Raw genomic sequence first — 16,840 nt, 5'->3', positions numbered from 1 at the left:
TTTGGTAAGATGATTGCCTATGCTAGTTTGGGAGGGAGAAAACGTTCCTATGAATTTGTGGAATTTGGCAGGCCAGTTTCCAGGCAAAAGACTGTAAACATGAGCTTTTTTTGAGCTGTAAATGATAAGGTTCTATGAGTGAGGATGGGTTCAGAAAAGAACTGGCCAGTTTAAAGCAGGATTTGGGAAATGAAATTATTTCTCCTCTCCAGTCTCTCCAGCCACTAAGAGGCCTTCAGTTTAAGATTTGGCTTGGGAGGGGGGCAGATACCGAATCCAGGTTCCAGTGAAGGACAGCATCAGAGTAAAGACAAAGTCAAGGATGTGCCCTTGATGCTAACGACCTTTGTTCTTACGGTCCTGGAAAGGAGTAAGGTGGCTCCAGAATATCCTTTCCATGACAACAGGGTGCCTAGAACCTTTCAGGGCATGGCCCCACATAGCATGATGTGAGGTCTCTGTCACCAAACATAGGGCAAGGCGTGTCCCTGAAGGGACTCGGGTGGGGCTTTTGGCACAGAGTGGACTGGAATCAAATATGCAGAACACCCACAACGTTTGAGAGAGCTGAGTGGGCAAGTGTATGGACTAAAGAGGATGGAAGGGGCTGGAAACCTTAAGGACGGCAGGCTCCTAACTTCCTGCAGACAGGAAGAGGTTGAAGAGTGTCTGCGCTCTCACGGAGGGCATGCTTCCCAATGCCCTCTCCAGGAGCTGGAGGGTTGAGCCAAAGGGAAGATCGCCCCAATGGAGGAAGCCAGAGGCGCAGAGCACAGTGGACTGGGGAGTCATTCAAGGAACATTCCACCCAGCGGGGGGCTCTGGCAATACTTGCTCAGCAGGGTTTCAGATACCGTGGCCCAAGGACCCAGATGGGAGTGGTAACGGCCACGAATCTAGCTCTGTGCCACCGCTGTATGCGGGGACTGTGCACACGCATGGTGGGCGGAGAGCTGCCAAGAAGAGCCCCACCCACAACAGGTGTAGATCCCAAGATCCTTGACCTTGAGCCTGACCATCGAGTGCAGAGACTTCTGGGGGTCTGGGGTGAGTATATTTTACATGTGGGAGGGACAGGCATCGCAGCCTTTATGAGGCCGGACTGTGGTGGATTATATGTTGTTGAGAAATATTGACTCTCTCCCCCTCCCTTCCATAGAAGGAAAGCAGTTTCCTACTAAAGTCACTGCTGATGGGTTTGGCCACGTGACTTGCTTTGGCCAGAGGAACGAACTGTTCCGTGGTGCTAAGCAGAGGCCTAAAGAGGACCTTCATTCTCCTGCTTCTTCCCTTGTGTTCCAGCTGTTGCCACAAGAGGCAGAGGCCAGGCCAGCAGCACCCTGGCTGCAGGAGGAAGAAGGGAGTCACGTGGGCTTGATACAAGCTGCTCCCCCCAAGCTGATTGGATTAGCGGTCCCCAGAGATGCCCTGCCCAGCCCAGCCTGGAGCAGTCCACGCTCATTTGGCCCAGACTCAGAAGTTCAGCAGATGTTCATGGTGCTGAAGCTTCGTGGATTGGTCTGCAGCACGACTGTGGCCACGGTTAGCTGATGGGGCCATGGGGCCATGATGGGCTTCCTCACACTGTGACACAACAAGTCTCAGGCAGCTCTGAACAATTTGTGGCCTCCCTCTGCCCCCCAAGCAGGGCACAGCTGCTTCCAGAGACTTACCACGTGGGGAGGCAGAGGAACAAGGCCTGAGGACGAGCTTTGCAGGAGGCAGACACAGGGCGCAGGCAGGCACGCTCAGTTCCTCCTCCCAAGGGTGCCATCGGCTAAGTGAGTCTTCACGGAGGAGCGAGGCCCGCGAGTGTGGCTCTGGCTATGGGTTTTCTTTTTTTTCTTTTTTTTTTTTTTTTAAAGATTTATTTATTTATTTGACAGAGATAGAGACAGCCAGTGAGAGAGGGAACACAAGCAGGGGGAGTGGGAGAGGAAGAAGCAGGCTCATAGAGGAGGAGCCTGACGTGGGGCTCGAACCCGGAACGCCGGGATCACACCCTGAGCCGAAGGCAGACGCTTTAACCGCTGTGCCACCCAGGCGCCCCTGGCTATGGGTTTTCTAGCAGGAGATTATGGCCAGACAGCCAGGGAAGTCTTTGGGGTGCCCTGCAGAAGGGAAACCTGCTAAATTCTACTTTCCTTGGGGGTTTTCTACTTTCCTCAGTTCACTTGTTCTCATGCCACAGAACTGAAGGCCCTCTGCATGGCTTTGGCTCTGGACTCTCTGAGGCGGGTGCCAGGGTTTTTCTCATGGAGAGGAGGGAGTTCAGGGGCCCAGCGTGCCCGGCCCTACCCCCTCTAACCTGGTCTTAGGCGCCCCCCTCTGTTTTCCTGTCCCAGAAACCACCCCAGTCCACGTGCCCTACTCACTGGCCCCCTGAGGTTCCCTATAGTGGCTTGATCATGGCTAATGGCTGACTGCTGGCTTGCTAGATCTGGGCCCTCCCTGTGTACCTGCCAGGGCCACCTTGTAGAGCTCAGAGTTCCGGCTCATGGCCGCTCCCCGTGGGCCCTTTCGCCCCAGGCTGGCTGCTGGGGATCACACGGCTCCATCTGCCTCTCCTTTCTCCTTTTGCCAGCACCAAGCACAGGCATCTATCTTCTCCCAACCCCCACCCTGACTCAAGAGTGCTCATCAAATTACCCATCAGAGATGGAACTCTGACCTGAGGAACACTCTGGGACGAGTGCTCGGGAAAATACCTGGGTCTGGTACACAAGGTTCTCGGCAAACCAGCTTAGATGTTCAGATCAGCTCGCTGGAAGAACAGCCGGATGGTCACCGTAAATCGTCAAACCCTGCCCACCCTCACGCCCGGAGACAACAAGCAAACAGCCAGTAAATGCCTCAGCATTAAACATTTCTCGGTGAAGGCGGGACAGTCAATTTTGACACTGTTGTGAAAAAATACAGCCTAGTTTCTGTTCAAATGCACCAAATTTACTGCTCGGGTTCTCATTAACTACTGTCAAGGAAGAAGCAGATAGACTAAATTATGAAAAAATTACTTTTTTAATGTACAAAAAGACTTATTTACAAGTTGAGCGTGTCATCTCAATTCATAGCATGTAGAAAAAGCTAAATATTTCGAAGATATAACTTTGGCTGGCTGATTCACCTACAGTATTTTCAGGGCTGACGCCGTCTGTACAGACTATACACGGGCTGGGAACGGCTAGCGAAATCCCAGCTCAGGGACTGCATGAACACCTCCACAGAGCCCAGACCCCGGGCGGCGGCCCAGGGCTGTTATCTGGCATTGGCTTTGTCTTTGGACCCTAACAAAGCATCTGATGTTCTGGGACGTGGAGGGCCCAGGTAAGGTTTCGGCCCTGTCCTGGTTGAGGCCAGGGTCACGGCATCCGGCTCCTCGTGGTGCGGCTGGTTTTGGCAAGGTTGCCACGAATTCAACACGGGAAGGCGTGCGGTGTGTGTGTGTGTGTGTGTGTGGTGGGGAGGAGGCACCGAGTCACCCTGCAGTACGTTCAGGAACGATGTCTTCTGATGCCAGTTCCAAATTCCATTTCCAGGTGGGGTTGGTCACGCCGAAAAGGAACATTCAGTGACGGTCCCTCAGAGTCCCAAGAATCAACCCCGTCACCCTCCCACCCCCACCAAAACACCATGCAGGTCATCGTACTTTGCAAAATGAGCAGGAGGACAGAGGGAAGGAGTCCGGAAGATCCCGGGACTGCACGGGTGCCTCGGCATAGACTCCTGGGCTGCGGGTGAGCAGACAACACAGCCCGGGGGAGCCTAGGCGGAGGCTGCTGTCAAGTCCTGGGCTTTTCCATGGTCAAGTGGGTGGACAGTGCACTGGAGAGACAGAATTGGGTAAACATACGACTTCCTCTTCTTACGGGCGATCTCCAGGGTGGCCCGAGGCTGGGCCCCTGGTGCTCTCCCACTTTCTCGAGGCCGCGTGCCAGGCTTTGGCTCGCCTGGGTCCATCCCTAACCCACAGCAGCTCCAGCAGCCCCGAGGTATTTAGAAGAAAGTGTTCTTTCCAGGAAGGGCTACATTCGACATGCATGAACACTGTAAACACGGTCTGGAGAAGCCAGGGCAGCTCCTGGGCTTGCCACAAGGACTACAATTTTTCTTTCTCTTCTCTGGCAATCCTTCCATACTTTATTCATTCGTATGGACTTGGACAGTCTGCCAGTCGCACACTCGGCTTTTTGGGGGCAGACGTGCCAGCTCTACCAAACCTGGAATCAGGACGTGCTTCCAAATCATCCAGGTCAAGATCTTCTTTCTCTGTGGCACGGGGGATGTTAGAGGCCTCAAGAAGTAAGCTTCATAGAAGAATTCTTTGACCCCGCAGGTAGGGGAATGAGAAGCTTATCTTCCAGGATTAGAATATCCAGTATGGCTTTCAGATTCAAACCCAAATGTGGTCCCTCTACCCTCTTTACTCGTGTACTTGGAAAACTTGGCCAATGAAATCCCTCATTAGCCAAATGACAGAGGCGAAGACGCCAGAACAATTTGGTCCTATAAACACCAAAGGCTGGGAAGCACTGTGCAAACGAGTTTTTCATTTCTACTTTGCCTTTCCCAATTGACACTTTTTTCAGTGCTCCGAAAAATAACCCAAAAGAAGACCAGACAGGACACACACAAACGTGCCCGTAAAGCATTTGTGGTCTGAACCAGCCATTGGCCACACTCCCTCAGACCTATTTAATACTTTTTTGGAAAAAGACAAAATTGACAAAAGCCCCACGCTCTGGGAAAGGATGGCTCCTCCGAGTCCACTGAGCGCCAGGGGTTGGGGCCTTAAGTCATCATGTTCAGGAACTTGCTCTCCTCGGCCAGGCTGGTGAGCATGGAGCTCATGTCCCCAACAGCCATGTTGCTGATGCCCGTGGGGATGGAGGGCAGCGTCAGGGAGTTCCGGGGGGTGGTGAGGCAGGAGGAGTTCTGGGAGAGGCTGTGGAGGAGGCTGGGACTCAGGGTGCCTGAGAGCAGGCTGGAGTGATCGCCATCATCCATGATGGCATCGAAATCAATCTGGGGAGCCTCCAGGAGCTGGGAGTCCACCGTGCTGGACACCTGGTTGACCCCAGGCGAGGGCAAGGGCTGGGGCTGGATGCTGTCTGGGCAGGCCTGTGGCTGCGGTGGCTGGGGCCGCATGACCTGGCAGCCCAGATGGTTCTCCAGGCCCCCATTCTGTTCGTACATGTGGATCTGGCCGTAGTAGCAGAGCATGCTGTGGTCCTGGGCCCCGGCCGTGTCCTGTGGGGGTCGCTGAGGGGGCCGGCACACCATGTTGCCCATCGCTCCTTTGGGCACATCTGCCATCTCCTGGTTGGCCGACGCAGCAGCCATGGCATGGCTGGTGGCCCTGGCATAGGCCAGCTGCAGCCCAGCCCGCACCCCACGGTGGCAGCCAGCAGGACTGGGCTCAGCGGGTGGCCGGGGTTGCACTAGGCCAAAGCTGGATCCTGCCACCCCCACGGCGCCCTGCTGGGGCTCCATGAAGCCGGGTTGCTGGGAAGACAGAAGGCTGGGGCCCTGGCAGTAGCCCTCCTGGCTCATGGGGGTTGCCAGGTGATGGCTCTGCTGTGGGTAGCTCTGGGTTGAGTGAAGGGGTGGCATCCCGGCCAGGGAGGAATTGGTGATTCCGAGTTCCCTGCGATTGCTGCCCACCATGGTGGTTTCGGGAGCAACTTCCATTTGCTGGGGGAGCCCCAGGTGGACTGGCTTGGCTGCCATGTTGCTGCAGGATGGGGGGTACTGGTTCAGGGCCCCGCCCATGGTACTGGGGCTCAGCTGGGGGTGCGCTTGGCCATAGTGGGTGTGGGGGCTCGCAGTGCTGGTCATATTGGGACACTGACCACCTGTCCCTGGCTGCCGTAGCTGCTGCTGATAATTGATTCTAGGCACGGAGGGGCCTCCCCCGCAGGGCTGAAAGTGTGCCTGCGCGGTGTCCAGGGCCCCCGGGCTCAGCGGCAGACCTTGCGGACTATAGCCTGGGTACTGGCTGAAAGCCGGCTTCTGCTGCACCACAGCCAGGTTGCCCTGTGGGAAGGGCGCGGGCTTCCCCTGGCTGGCCAGGGTGTCCATGGTGCCGGAGCTCACCTCATTCCACTGCACAGGCATGCTGTTCTTGTTCAGGCTGGAGGGGGCCCCGTAGCCCAGCTGGCAGCCTCCCAGCACCGGGGCGGCGGGGCCCACGTTGGAGTCCGCGGCCACCATCCTGCGCTGGCCGTGCAGCCCGGGGCTGGGCAGTTTGGGGTTCTCAGGGAAGCAGGTGCTTTCCGGGGGATAGGCCTGCGGGGGGCTGCCGTCCAGGGCCCCCCCGGCGTGCGCCTTGATGTACTGCACCACGTCGTCGGGCAGCACGAGGTCGTCCTCGGGCAGCACGAGGCCCAGCTCAGACCCCGCGCCGTCCGCCCCGGCTGCCAGGGCCTCCATGGCCACGTGCTCGCTGATGCTGGGCGGCCGGGGCGAGTAGGCGCCGCGGGCCAGGCCGCCGTCGACGCTTGCGTGGCCGGGCAGGCGGAGGCCTCGCCGGTCGGCGCAGGGCGGCAGCGGGGCCGGGTTCACGTCGTGGGCGCTGTGGAAGCGCTGCACTCGCGGCGCGGCCAGGGAGTCGGGCCGCCTCACGGGGTCACTGGCTCGCCGCGCCCCGCCGCCCGGAGCCTCGTGGGGGAAGGCGGGCGCGGGCCCCACGGAGCCGTGGGCCGCCCGTCGCTCGCCGTGGCCCCAGCGGGCGCGGGCAGGGGCCGAGCGGCGCCAGCCTGGTCCGCAGGCTCCGCGCTCCAGGCCGGGCAGCGGGGTGGGGGGCGGCCCGCCGGTGGCCGCCGCGTACTTGGCCCGCAGGCTGTACTGCTGCGCGGGCGTGAGGCTGAGCGGCCCCGCGCCGCCGCTGCACTGGCTGGCCTCGCTGGAGCGCCGCGACGCGTCGGTGGAGATGGGGTCGTAGGAGTCGGCCGAGCTGGCGTTGTGGGGGCGGCCGGCGCCCAGGGGCGACGCCTCGCTGGAACGGCGGCTGGAGAAGTAGGGGGAGATGCCGGAGGAGCGGCGGCTCACGGTGTAGGCGGAGCTGACCGTGCTGGTGGAGCTGTCCCGGCGCTCCTGCAGGTGGCTCAGCATGGTCACCTCGCTCGCGGACAGCTCGGACAGCCGCGGGTTGGGCAGCAGCCCGGCCGGCCCGCCGCCCCCGCCGCTGAGGTTTTCCAGGATGGAGCCTGCAGGCAAGGAGAGGGGTCAGCGGCCGGGACAGGGCGCGGCTGCTCTGCCTGTTTTGACCCGGCCGAGCTTGCGGCCGCGGGAGCCCTGCTACAGGGCCTGGCACACAGCAGGCGCTCAACCAGTGACTTCTAAATGAAAGGAGGGAAGGGGGCAACAGTAAGTGAACAAATGATGGGCCCATGGGAGTCAGGAGGCCTGATTCCGGTCTTAGCTGCCACTGCCTGGCCGGCCCTGAATTCTCATTCTGTCTGATCCTTAGTTTCTCCAGCTGGAGATAAAATGTGCCTCTCCTTAGGAGAGGTTATTGAGAGCTGGGGAGGAGGAGCCCGGGAGGCCCTGGCCAGGCCTCCCTGCCCCTTCACCATCTGGGCCCGGGTGTGGCCAGGCGGCTCCCAGGAAGCTTATAGGCAGCCCACTGAGATGCCCGCCCATGGAAGGGAGCAAAGGTCCCAGAATGGGAATGGGGTTGAGAGGTGTGTTGCCACGCAGGCCTGACGACAGCTGATGTCACAAGGAGCTCTGGGCCTTGAACAGCCTTACACTCCTGCCGTGAGCAGTCACTGGATGGGGGCCACCCTGGGAAGGGGTGACCTCGGGTAAGGCAGCTGTCTGCAAGCCAGGCGATTTCGGCCTGAGGCTGAGAGTTGAAGGCCGTTTGCCAGCAGTTCCCTCAACAGCTGGGGCAACAAATCCTCCCTTCGAGGGAGACCTGGGTGGTGCATCTCAGCGTCCCGCACACTGGCTGTGGGTCCAGCTCACCGCCCGGCCCAGAGTCGGCACTCAGGAGATGCTCCTGAGGACACCGTGCATCTCCAAGCCTGGCTGGCACCTCCTGAGCCTGTCTTCTGCATAAAGTCCTCCCGTTCTTCCCCAGCTGACACGCTGTCTCCCTCCTCTCCCCAGCTCCAGCCCCAGCTCCGTCCTCGTTCCCCGGCTCCTTCCCCCATCCGGTGTGCATCTCATGGCATGGCCTTTGAACCATAAGGACCGGGATATATTGCTCTCCTCCCCAGAGCCTTTGCCACAGTGCCCAGAGCAGAAGCATGGTATAGCTGAAGAGCCCGGGCTTGGAGCTACTCGGGCCCGGGTCTCACTCAGCTCTGCCATTGATCCAAGGGGGCACTTTCACCTCTCCAAGCCTCACTTTCCTTATCTGTGCAAAGGACTGGTAAGATCCATCCTATTGTGGGCATCCGGTGAGATGGCACATGGAGGTTGATGGAAGGGAACCTAGTGGGTACTGGCCCCAGGTCCTGTCCCGCCCCTGCCCGCACACCCGGAGCCTCCACTCACCACTTCCTGGGAGGGGAGGCAGCTTGGTGGTCCGGGTGTGTGGAGCCGGCCCGGCCCAGGAGCAGGAATCCTTGAGTGACTTGAGTTTCTCCTTCTTGAGCTGCTCGAACCGGTGCATGGCGGTCATGTGTTTGCGCAGCTGCAGGCCACCAGCAGATGGAGCGGCCAGCGCTGAGGCATCGGCCCCTGGGGGCGTGTCATCCAGAGCCGTCAGGTCTCCCAGGCTCCCGGGCCCTGTCCCCGGCATCTCCACGCCGCTGTCATTGTTGGGGGCACTGCCCAGGGGAGAGGGCTCACTGCTGCAGGACGACTGGGCCCCGGGGCTGGACTGACACAGCTACAGGGAGGTGTGGTGAGAAGGCACAGACTCAGAGGCTGTGAGAATCCACCTGGCCCTGCACCCCTGCCCGCATACACCCCATGCCCTTGCACACCCGGGAAGGAGGCTGTCATGCGGAGGAACTTTCAAACATTGCTGTCTGTCTGTAGCAGGTGGCCCAGCCACCTCACTTCTCTGAACCTCAGCTTCCCCAACTAGAAGATGCACTTGGAGTGCCTCTGGGACGGGGTCAGTGGCTGGACGGGAAGCCTCCGGAGGCAGAGGGTGCCTGGGAGTGGACAGCCCCACGTTACCCTGTCTCCTGCTCCTCAGTTCTCCCGGCCGGCATCTGGGCCAGAGCTCTGCATGCTGAGCTTTCAGGGCGTGGGGACACTTTGAGTCTGTGCCCCACAGAGGCTGCCATGGCTGCATGGAGTCGACATAAGAGAGGGCGCTCAATGTTCCCAACAACAGGGACGTGCATATGATGAAGCAAGGAGCAGTGGCATCCTGCTGACCGGGTACCTTCTCAACAGGCCAGAGGCAGGTTGTTGGAAACGGCCAGGAAGATCAGGGAGGGTGGACCTGCTCGATGCAAGCCCTTGCCTGAATGGCCACCCCAAACCAGCCCTCCCTCTGGGTTGATGCCGAGGGGGGCAGAGAATTCATGGCTCATGTGTACAACTCGGGACTCCACACAACCTGGGCGGCCTCCACTGGGACCTGGGATCTGAGCCCGGCTGGGGTTCACTTCAGATACTGCACCTGTGGGCTCATTCCCAGGCCACATGCCCCCAAATCCAGACTTTTCTGGAATTTTCAGTGACAGTGCTCCCTTCTGCCCATGGCACGACCCTCATTTCTTACGTTGGCACTCAAGACCCTCTGTCGGCTAGTCTTTTCCTCCTCTGTGCCCTGAACTCACGCCTCCACTCAGCCCTGTCCCTGGTGGAGGCTCGGTCCCCACAGTTTGCTCCTCTATCTGCCAGCCTGACTCCTGCTGCCAGCCTTTATCTATCCCAGGGGTTCCACATACAGTGCCTGGTGCCTACTGATCCAACCCCCCCTTACCAGGCTCCCGAGGGGCCTGGACTGACTGATCGGTCTGCACCCAGGCGGCAGCCCTGGACCAGCACCCCAGCCCGCCCTCAGCACGCCAGCCCACCCACACCCCGGCCGGGCTTCTCTGCTCACCTCAGTACCGTCTATCCTTAGGGGAGGTACAGTCGAGAAAAAGAGGTGGAGACAAAGAACAGGTGGTTAGAACAAAAGGAGTGGTGGCCATAGGGGCAAGGACGCAGAGACAGGACAGAGGGGAGGGGACCAACTGTAGCGCTCGGGTGCTGGTTGGAAAGGCAGACCCCAGGAACCACCCACAGACTGACCACGTGTGGGCAGGCATCTCCATGGCCATGGCCCTGCCCAGCAGAACAAGAACTGGCACAAGACAGGTTCTATGAGAGGCCCAAGGTCGTGAAGGGAAGAAAGTGGAGCTGGAGAGAGGAGGACATCATCGTGTACTTAGACGCGGGGGGGACCCCGAGGCAGAACCCACAGCTGCAGTCGGGGCTCTGGGCCCTCCTGCTGTCGGGCTTGATCTCCTGGGGGGTGGGAGGCATGCAGTGGGGCCTCCACTGTCCAGCTCTGCTTACCCCGGAGCTCTCGGTCTTGATGGCTTTGACGTGTAGGCAGTCCTCCACGGCCTGGCTGGTGCTGCTGGCCTCGGCAGTCTCCTCCGGGCCCCGGCCACCAGGCTCAGCACTGGCCTCACTGTCCCCGTTCTCCTTGAGCAGGGGGGCGCGGAGGTGCACGTCGTTGCGCTGTTTCTTGGTGACGTGAGCGTCTGGGCCGTGTACCGTTTTCACGTGCTTCCGGAGAGAGCTGGGGTCGGTGTAGCGTTTGGTGCAGCCTGGGATCTTGCAGATATAGGGTTTCTGGGAAGAGAAGCAGGCCTGTGTTATGAACTCTTGAGTGGGAGTGCTCCCCATTCTCCTAAAGCCATGCCACGTCCTTTGGCTGGCACAGTCAGAAGGTGTCGGACCTGTCTGCAGCCAGGGCACCCAGGATGGAGCCATGCTGGCCCCAGGCCTGCAGGCGCTCAGTCCCATTGGTCTTATCTGCCATCTTTTCATGTGGTTAAGCACATGGCTGAGGAAGCCCTCAACACAAGCTGGGGACATAGATCAGAGGCTATGGAGGGGGTGGGGACACAGAGCTTGGTGTGATTGCGATGCCGCCTCCCCAGGGACCAGGGCACCGGGATTTTTGCTATCAGTAGGAGTGTATTACTTTGTAATACTTGCGAGACAGCATTAACACCCTGATCTCTCTGATGCGGAAAAACGGGTTCACAGAGGCAAAGAAACTGGCTCAAAGTCACTCAGGAATGGGACAAAAACCCAGGTTTTCTGAACCTCAGTCCCAAGTTCTCTCACACACACACACACACACACACACACACACACACACATCCATGCAGACACACCATACACATACATACATATGTACATGTGTGCAAGTGCATAAACACCCGCACACACACACATCCTACAAATATGCATCCACACAGACCCACATAATACATACACACATACATCTACATACACGCAAACCTCCACACATGTACATCAACACACTCCTCTCCAAGGCTAGCTCTTGTGTGTAGAGACCCTACGGGGCTTAGATTCCTTTGGGAATTCCTCTGATTTCTTACAAGCATTGTAAGAAATCTTCTTGGGATCCAGAATGTATTTAAGCCTTTGGAAATGTTCCTTCCTGAGTCTACCCAAGCAAAAGCAGTGGAGGGGCTGGGCCTGGACTGGGAGGCAGGTACAGTGGACTTTTCTCCCTGGGCTCCATCAGCCCTGCCAGGGGGTCTGGCTACCTGGGGAGACAAAGGCTGCTCTGTGCCTTATCAGTGGGGGGCTGACAGCTACGGTAGGTCAGAGAGCAGTAGCAGCTGCAGCATGCTGTTGCCAGCTGCCCAGGGTGGAGCGGCAGGGGACTGCTGATGCATGCTGAGCTCAGACAGTAGGCGGGAGGGGGCAAGGGGGGCATTGGGCATTTAGCTACCTGGCAGCCTACTAGAAGCCATGGGATGATGCATTTATGCACTCATCAGAGGGGCCCCATGTGCACGCACTGTGCACACACTGGCCGGGTACCTCGTTGGAGTGGGTGCGGTTCTGGTGCTTGGCACGGTCTGAGGCGTTGGAGAAGGCCTTGTTGCAACCCTCGTGTTCACACACGTATGGTTTCTCCCCAGTGTGGGACCGCAGGTGCGTCTTCAGGTTCTCCAGGCGAGAGTAGGCCTTTGAGCAGCCCTCGAACTGGGAGGAGGTGGGTTCAATCAGTGAGGGTGCCCCGGATCCAACACAGGGAACCCGACCTTAGGGGCTGGCGTGCTGCCTCCTCCCCAGACCCCCCGTCCGCTTCACCCTGCTGGTGCACTCAGGAGCATGTTTTTTTTTTTTTTTTTAAGATTTTATTTATTTATTTGACAGAGAGAGACAGCTGGAGAGAGAGGGAACACAAGCAGGGGGAGTGGGAGAGGAAGAAGCAGGCTCCCAGCGGAGTAGGGAGACTGATCTGGGGCTCCATCCCAGGACTCTGGGATCACGTCCTGAGCCAAAGGCAGACGCTTAACGACTGAGCCACCCGGGCGCTCCAGGAGTATGTATTTTAACAATAATGTCCACCTTGCTTTCTGATTATAAAACAACACAAGGCCACTCTAGAAAACTTGGAGAAGATGGAGAAGTGCAAAAAGAGAAATGAAAACCATCGGCTGCCCAGGGACAGCCACTGCCAACATCCAGGTAAGTCTCTCTCTGGGGACTTTGTAGTTCATCCCAAATGTTTAAAAACCCAAATGGTAACATAACACATATTTAGTTACATATTCTGTTTATTAAAATCAATGACACATGGCGAGAATCTTCCCATCGCATTAAAAACTCTTTGGAAATATTATTTTTAACTGTTTCCAGGGCCACTCCCTGATTAGAATGTTTGTGTGCATTAAAACATGCTGAGAATAAAATCCAGGGGCGCCTGGGTGGCTTAGTCAGTTAAGTGTCTGACTCTTGATCTCAGCTCAGGTCTTGATCTCAGGATTGTGAGTTCAAGCCCCATGTCGGGCTCCACGCTGGGCATGGAACCTACTTAAATCAAATCAAATCAAATCGAATCAAATCAAATCCAGTGTTCTCTGAATCCTTGAGTGAGCTGGCCACCCTTACCCTCGCTCTGGCCATGCTGGTCCCCTTTCAGTTCCTTGGCCCCACTAAGTTCTTCCTGGCATGGGGCCTTTGCACACACTCTCTGCTCTGGCTGGAACCCTATCTGGGTCCTGGCCTGGCTCACCCCCTTTCAGTCTCTTAGGTTATTTCCTCTAGGAGAATTTCTCTGATATTCTTAATCATAAGACTACCCTTTTCTCTTTATACTTCCTACCACAATTTATAATCTTTGTCATTTTGTTATGTGGTCTTCCCATAGGATATAAGCTCCAAAAGAACAGGTACCTTCTAGATCTTGTTCATTTTTGTGTTCCCAGTATTTAATATCTGATGAGAAAACATTTTTTAGCACTCAAGAAGCATTTTTGGAAAGGAAGGAAAGAGGGAGTAAGAGAGAATGGCAGAGAAGGAGGGAGAGAGGAAGGAAGAAGGATGGATCATTGTAGGAGGTTCTGTACCTACTCCCAAGATACTGCAATAGCATCTAATGTTCCTATGAAAATTGCCCTCAGAATGACACATAAACCCTCGTAGGAACTGGGTTCTTATGTGTCTTCTTCATATTCTCCCCTTTATTCCTGACCAGTGTGACTGAGTATATTTGGTACATTGATCTGTTTCTACAGCTCACAGCTTGTACCACGGGGCTATGGTTTGCGGCCACTCAGAATGTTATGAAAATAACTTGCTGCAAGGACTCAGAAGAGCCAAAATAATCTTGCAAAAGGAGGACAAATTTGGAAGACTGACACTTCCCAATTTCAAAATTTACTACAAAGCTACAGTAATCAAGTTTGTGTGTGGTGCTATCATAAGGACAGACATAGAGATCAATGGACTAGAAGTGAGAGTTTAGAAATAAGTTCATATATTACTGTCAAGTGGTTTTCGAGAAGGGTGTTAAGGCCATTCGATGGGGGAAAGAGCAGTCTCTTCAACAAATGGGATCAGGACAACTGGACAGTCACATGCAAAAAGAATGAAGCTGGACCCCTACCTCACACCATATACCCAAATGGAGTCAAAATGGATTCAAGACCTAAATGGTAGAGCTATCCTATAAATATAGACTATATATTTATAAACTATAAAATTCACAGAAAACATAGGGATAAATCTTCATCACCTTGGATTAGGCAATGGTTTCTTAGATATGATACCAAAAGCACAAAGAGTTAAAAAATTGGATTTCACCAAAATTAAAAACTTTGGTGCTTCAAAGGAAACTATCTAGAAAATGAAAAGAAAACCCACAGAATGGCAGAAAATACTCGAAACTCATAAATCTGACAAGGGTTTAGACCTACTACAACCCAATGGTAGAGACAAATAGCTCAATTTAAAAATGGGCAACACATTTGAGTAGACATTTCTCCAAAGATGGCATAGAAATGATCAATAAGCACATGAAAAGATGCTCAACGTCATCAGTCATTAGGGAATCGCTAATCAAAACCACAATGAGATGCCACTTCACATCCCCTAATACGACTGTCATCAAAAGACAAGTTAGCAAGTGATAACAAGGGCATGGAGAAAGCAGAACCCTCACATATTGCTGGTGGGAATGTAAAATGGTGCAGCCTTTTTGGAAAGCAGTCTGGCTGGTCCTCAAAAAGTTGAACACAGAGTTACCATATGACCCAGCAATTCTATTCAAGGTACAGACACAAGAGAATTGAAAACTTGTATCCTAATGTCCACGGCAGCATTTTCCATATAGCCCGAAAGTGAAAACAATTCAAATATCCATCAACTGGGTAAATGGGTAAAAACACTCTCATTTCAGAGATATTAAAATGAGAATAAAATGTCTATCTCAGTATTACAAAATAAGGTAATTCACAGAGAGCTCCCAGAGGCATTAGCCGCAACCACGTCCGTGCCCCACTGGACCAGCGGCCCTTTTAAAGAGGGAACAGTCGTGTGTGTTAAAAAAAGGGTCTCGCCAATCATACTCACAAATTCTGTTGACACCATAAGGGAAACTGTCTAAAAGGTCTTATTTTTGTGTCCACTTTAAAAAAAGAAATTCAGGGCGCCTGGGTGGCTCAGTCAGTGAAGCATCTGCCTTTGGCTCCGGTGGTGATCCCGGAGTCCTGGGATGGAGCCCTGCATCGGGCTCCCTGCTCCTCGGTGGAGTCAGCTTCTACCTCTGTCCCTCCTCCCTGCTCATTCTCTCTCTCTCTCTCTCTCTCTCAAATAAATAAAATCTTAAAAAAAATAGAAAAAAAAAAGAAATTCAAAAAAATTAAAAAAGAAATTCAATGAAAGGGATATTGCTCCAGCTCTGACTGGCCAGGGAAGCTTTTGGGGAGCAGACTCCAGGGTGCTACTGAGCCAGCACCTGTGTCCCGGTCTGCCAGCCAAGCGAAGACAGGGTGTAGCTGTACCGTGGGCTCATGGCCACACAGGCACAACGACAGAGCCGCCAGCACATCCCCACTGCAGCTACCAAGATGCGTAGTCCATGGGAGTTCTGGGACAGCAGACAGGTGAGGGGTCTCAAGAACCCACCACGGGCAGAAGCACGGGCAGAAGACCCAGGGCAGGAGCACACAGGACAACACGTTGGGAAGGTGGGTCCCCGGGATGCTGTCCTGGCCTATTCAACCCACGTCTTCCCGTGGCCAGCCACGCCCAGCCACGCCCACATCAGCCACGAGGCGCGGCTGTCCTCCCGAGACTGCCGGGGGTGGGGGGCGGGGAAGGGCCGCGCCGGAAGCTCCGCTCACCGTGCACTTGTGCGGCTTCTCGCCCGTGTGCCGGCGCATGTGCACCACCAGCATGTACTGCGCCTTGAAGGGCTTCTGCTCCCGCGTGCAGGCCTGCCAGCGGCACACGAACTCCTTCTTCTCCCCGTGGATGTGCTCATTGTTGATGTGCTGCCGGGGAGAAGCGCAGGGACGGCCGTGAGTCCGGCCACGCGGCGCTGCGGACCCCACCTGGCCGTGCAGACCCCCCGCCCGACAAGACCGCCGCCCGTGTGCCAGGCCACACCTCCTCATCAGCTCCCATTAGCTGCCACTAACTGCAGACCTACTGTGTGCTACTCGTCTCAGCGGCATTTCCCAAGTAGTCAGTGATCAAAGTGCCCATCTGTGATGGGCAAGGGCATCCCGCTCACCCCAGGCTGGGCTCCAGGCTCTGGTCGTGAGGAAGACGCTCTAGGCTGCAAACAGTAGGCACTAATGAACTGTAGCGAGGCAGACATGCACATGGTTGGTGCATGAGACGCTTCTCCCAAACTTGCCCCTATTGTCCTAGGAATTCCTGAATAATAACTTTTTTTTTTATCATAATGCAAACATAAAGGTATGCTCATCTCTACTTTTGACAGCAGCCTATGAGATGATGGCTCCGCCCCTTTTCAGCAAGGCCCAGATTCTTACGTGGCCCAGTAGGGCCAGGTCAACAAGGGCAGGCAGAGCTCCATTCTGACCCTGATGCTGGGCTCTGGGCTCTGAGCACTGTGCGAGGCTGTCCCTGGCACACGACGGCCCAGGAAGGTAAAGCAGGTCAGCCAAAGACAGCATGACTGATCTCGGGGCATGGCCTTGGGAGCTGGGTATCCCGGGGCAGGCGGGACCATCTCGGGGGAAGCTGGGAAGTGCAAGAACGAGAAGCCTTTCCTGGAGGAGGGGTCCCCAGATGCATCCCAGGCAGCACTGCCCTGGCCCGGGAATGGCGGACTTACTTCCCTCTTTTCCCCAGTGCCTGCCCCCACACCTTCCAGCTTCTGTCTCGGGCTCGCCACATGTGTGCCACCTCGAGTAGT

The 16,840-nt window shown here is 56.1% G+C and overlaps 1 protein-coding gene across 1 annotated transcript in view; it reads right to left on the bottom strand.

The window, feature by feature from the left end:
- Window positions 1-2,920: 2,920 nt before the first annotated feature.
- Window positions 2,921-16,840, bottom strand: part of GLI2 (GLI family zinc finger 2) — a 185,492-nt gene continuing 171,572 nt past the window's right edge. The window contains 6 exon segments of the mRNA XM_040619040.1: window positions 2,921-6,697; window positions 6,699-6,771; window positions 6,774-7,205; window positions 8,503-8,839; window positions 10,474-10,755; window positions 11,986-12,150. Coding sequence (XP_040474974.1) covers window positions 4,789-6,697; window positions 6,699-6,771; window positions 6,774-7,205; window positions 8,503-8,839; window positions 10,474-10,755; window positions 11,986-12,150 — 3,198 coding nt within the window. The 3' untranslated portion in view covers window positions 2,921-4,788.

Source organism: Ursus maritimus, unplaced genomic scaffold, assembly GCF_017311325.1.
Source record: "Ursus maritimus isolate PB19 unplaced genomic scaffold, ASM1731132v1 scaffold_1, whole genome shotgun sequence".
Lineage (NCBI taxonomy): Eukaryota > Metazoa > Chordata > Mammalia > Carnivora > Ursidae > Ursus > Ursus maritimus.
This window is presented reverse-complemented; position numbering and strand designations above follow the sequence as displayed.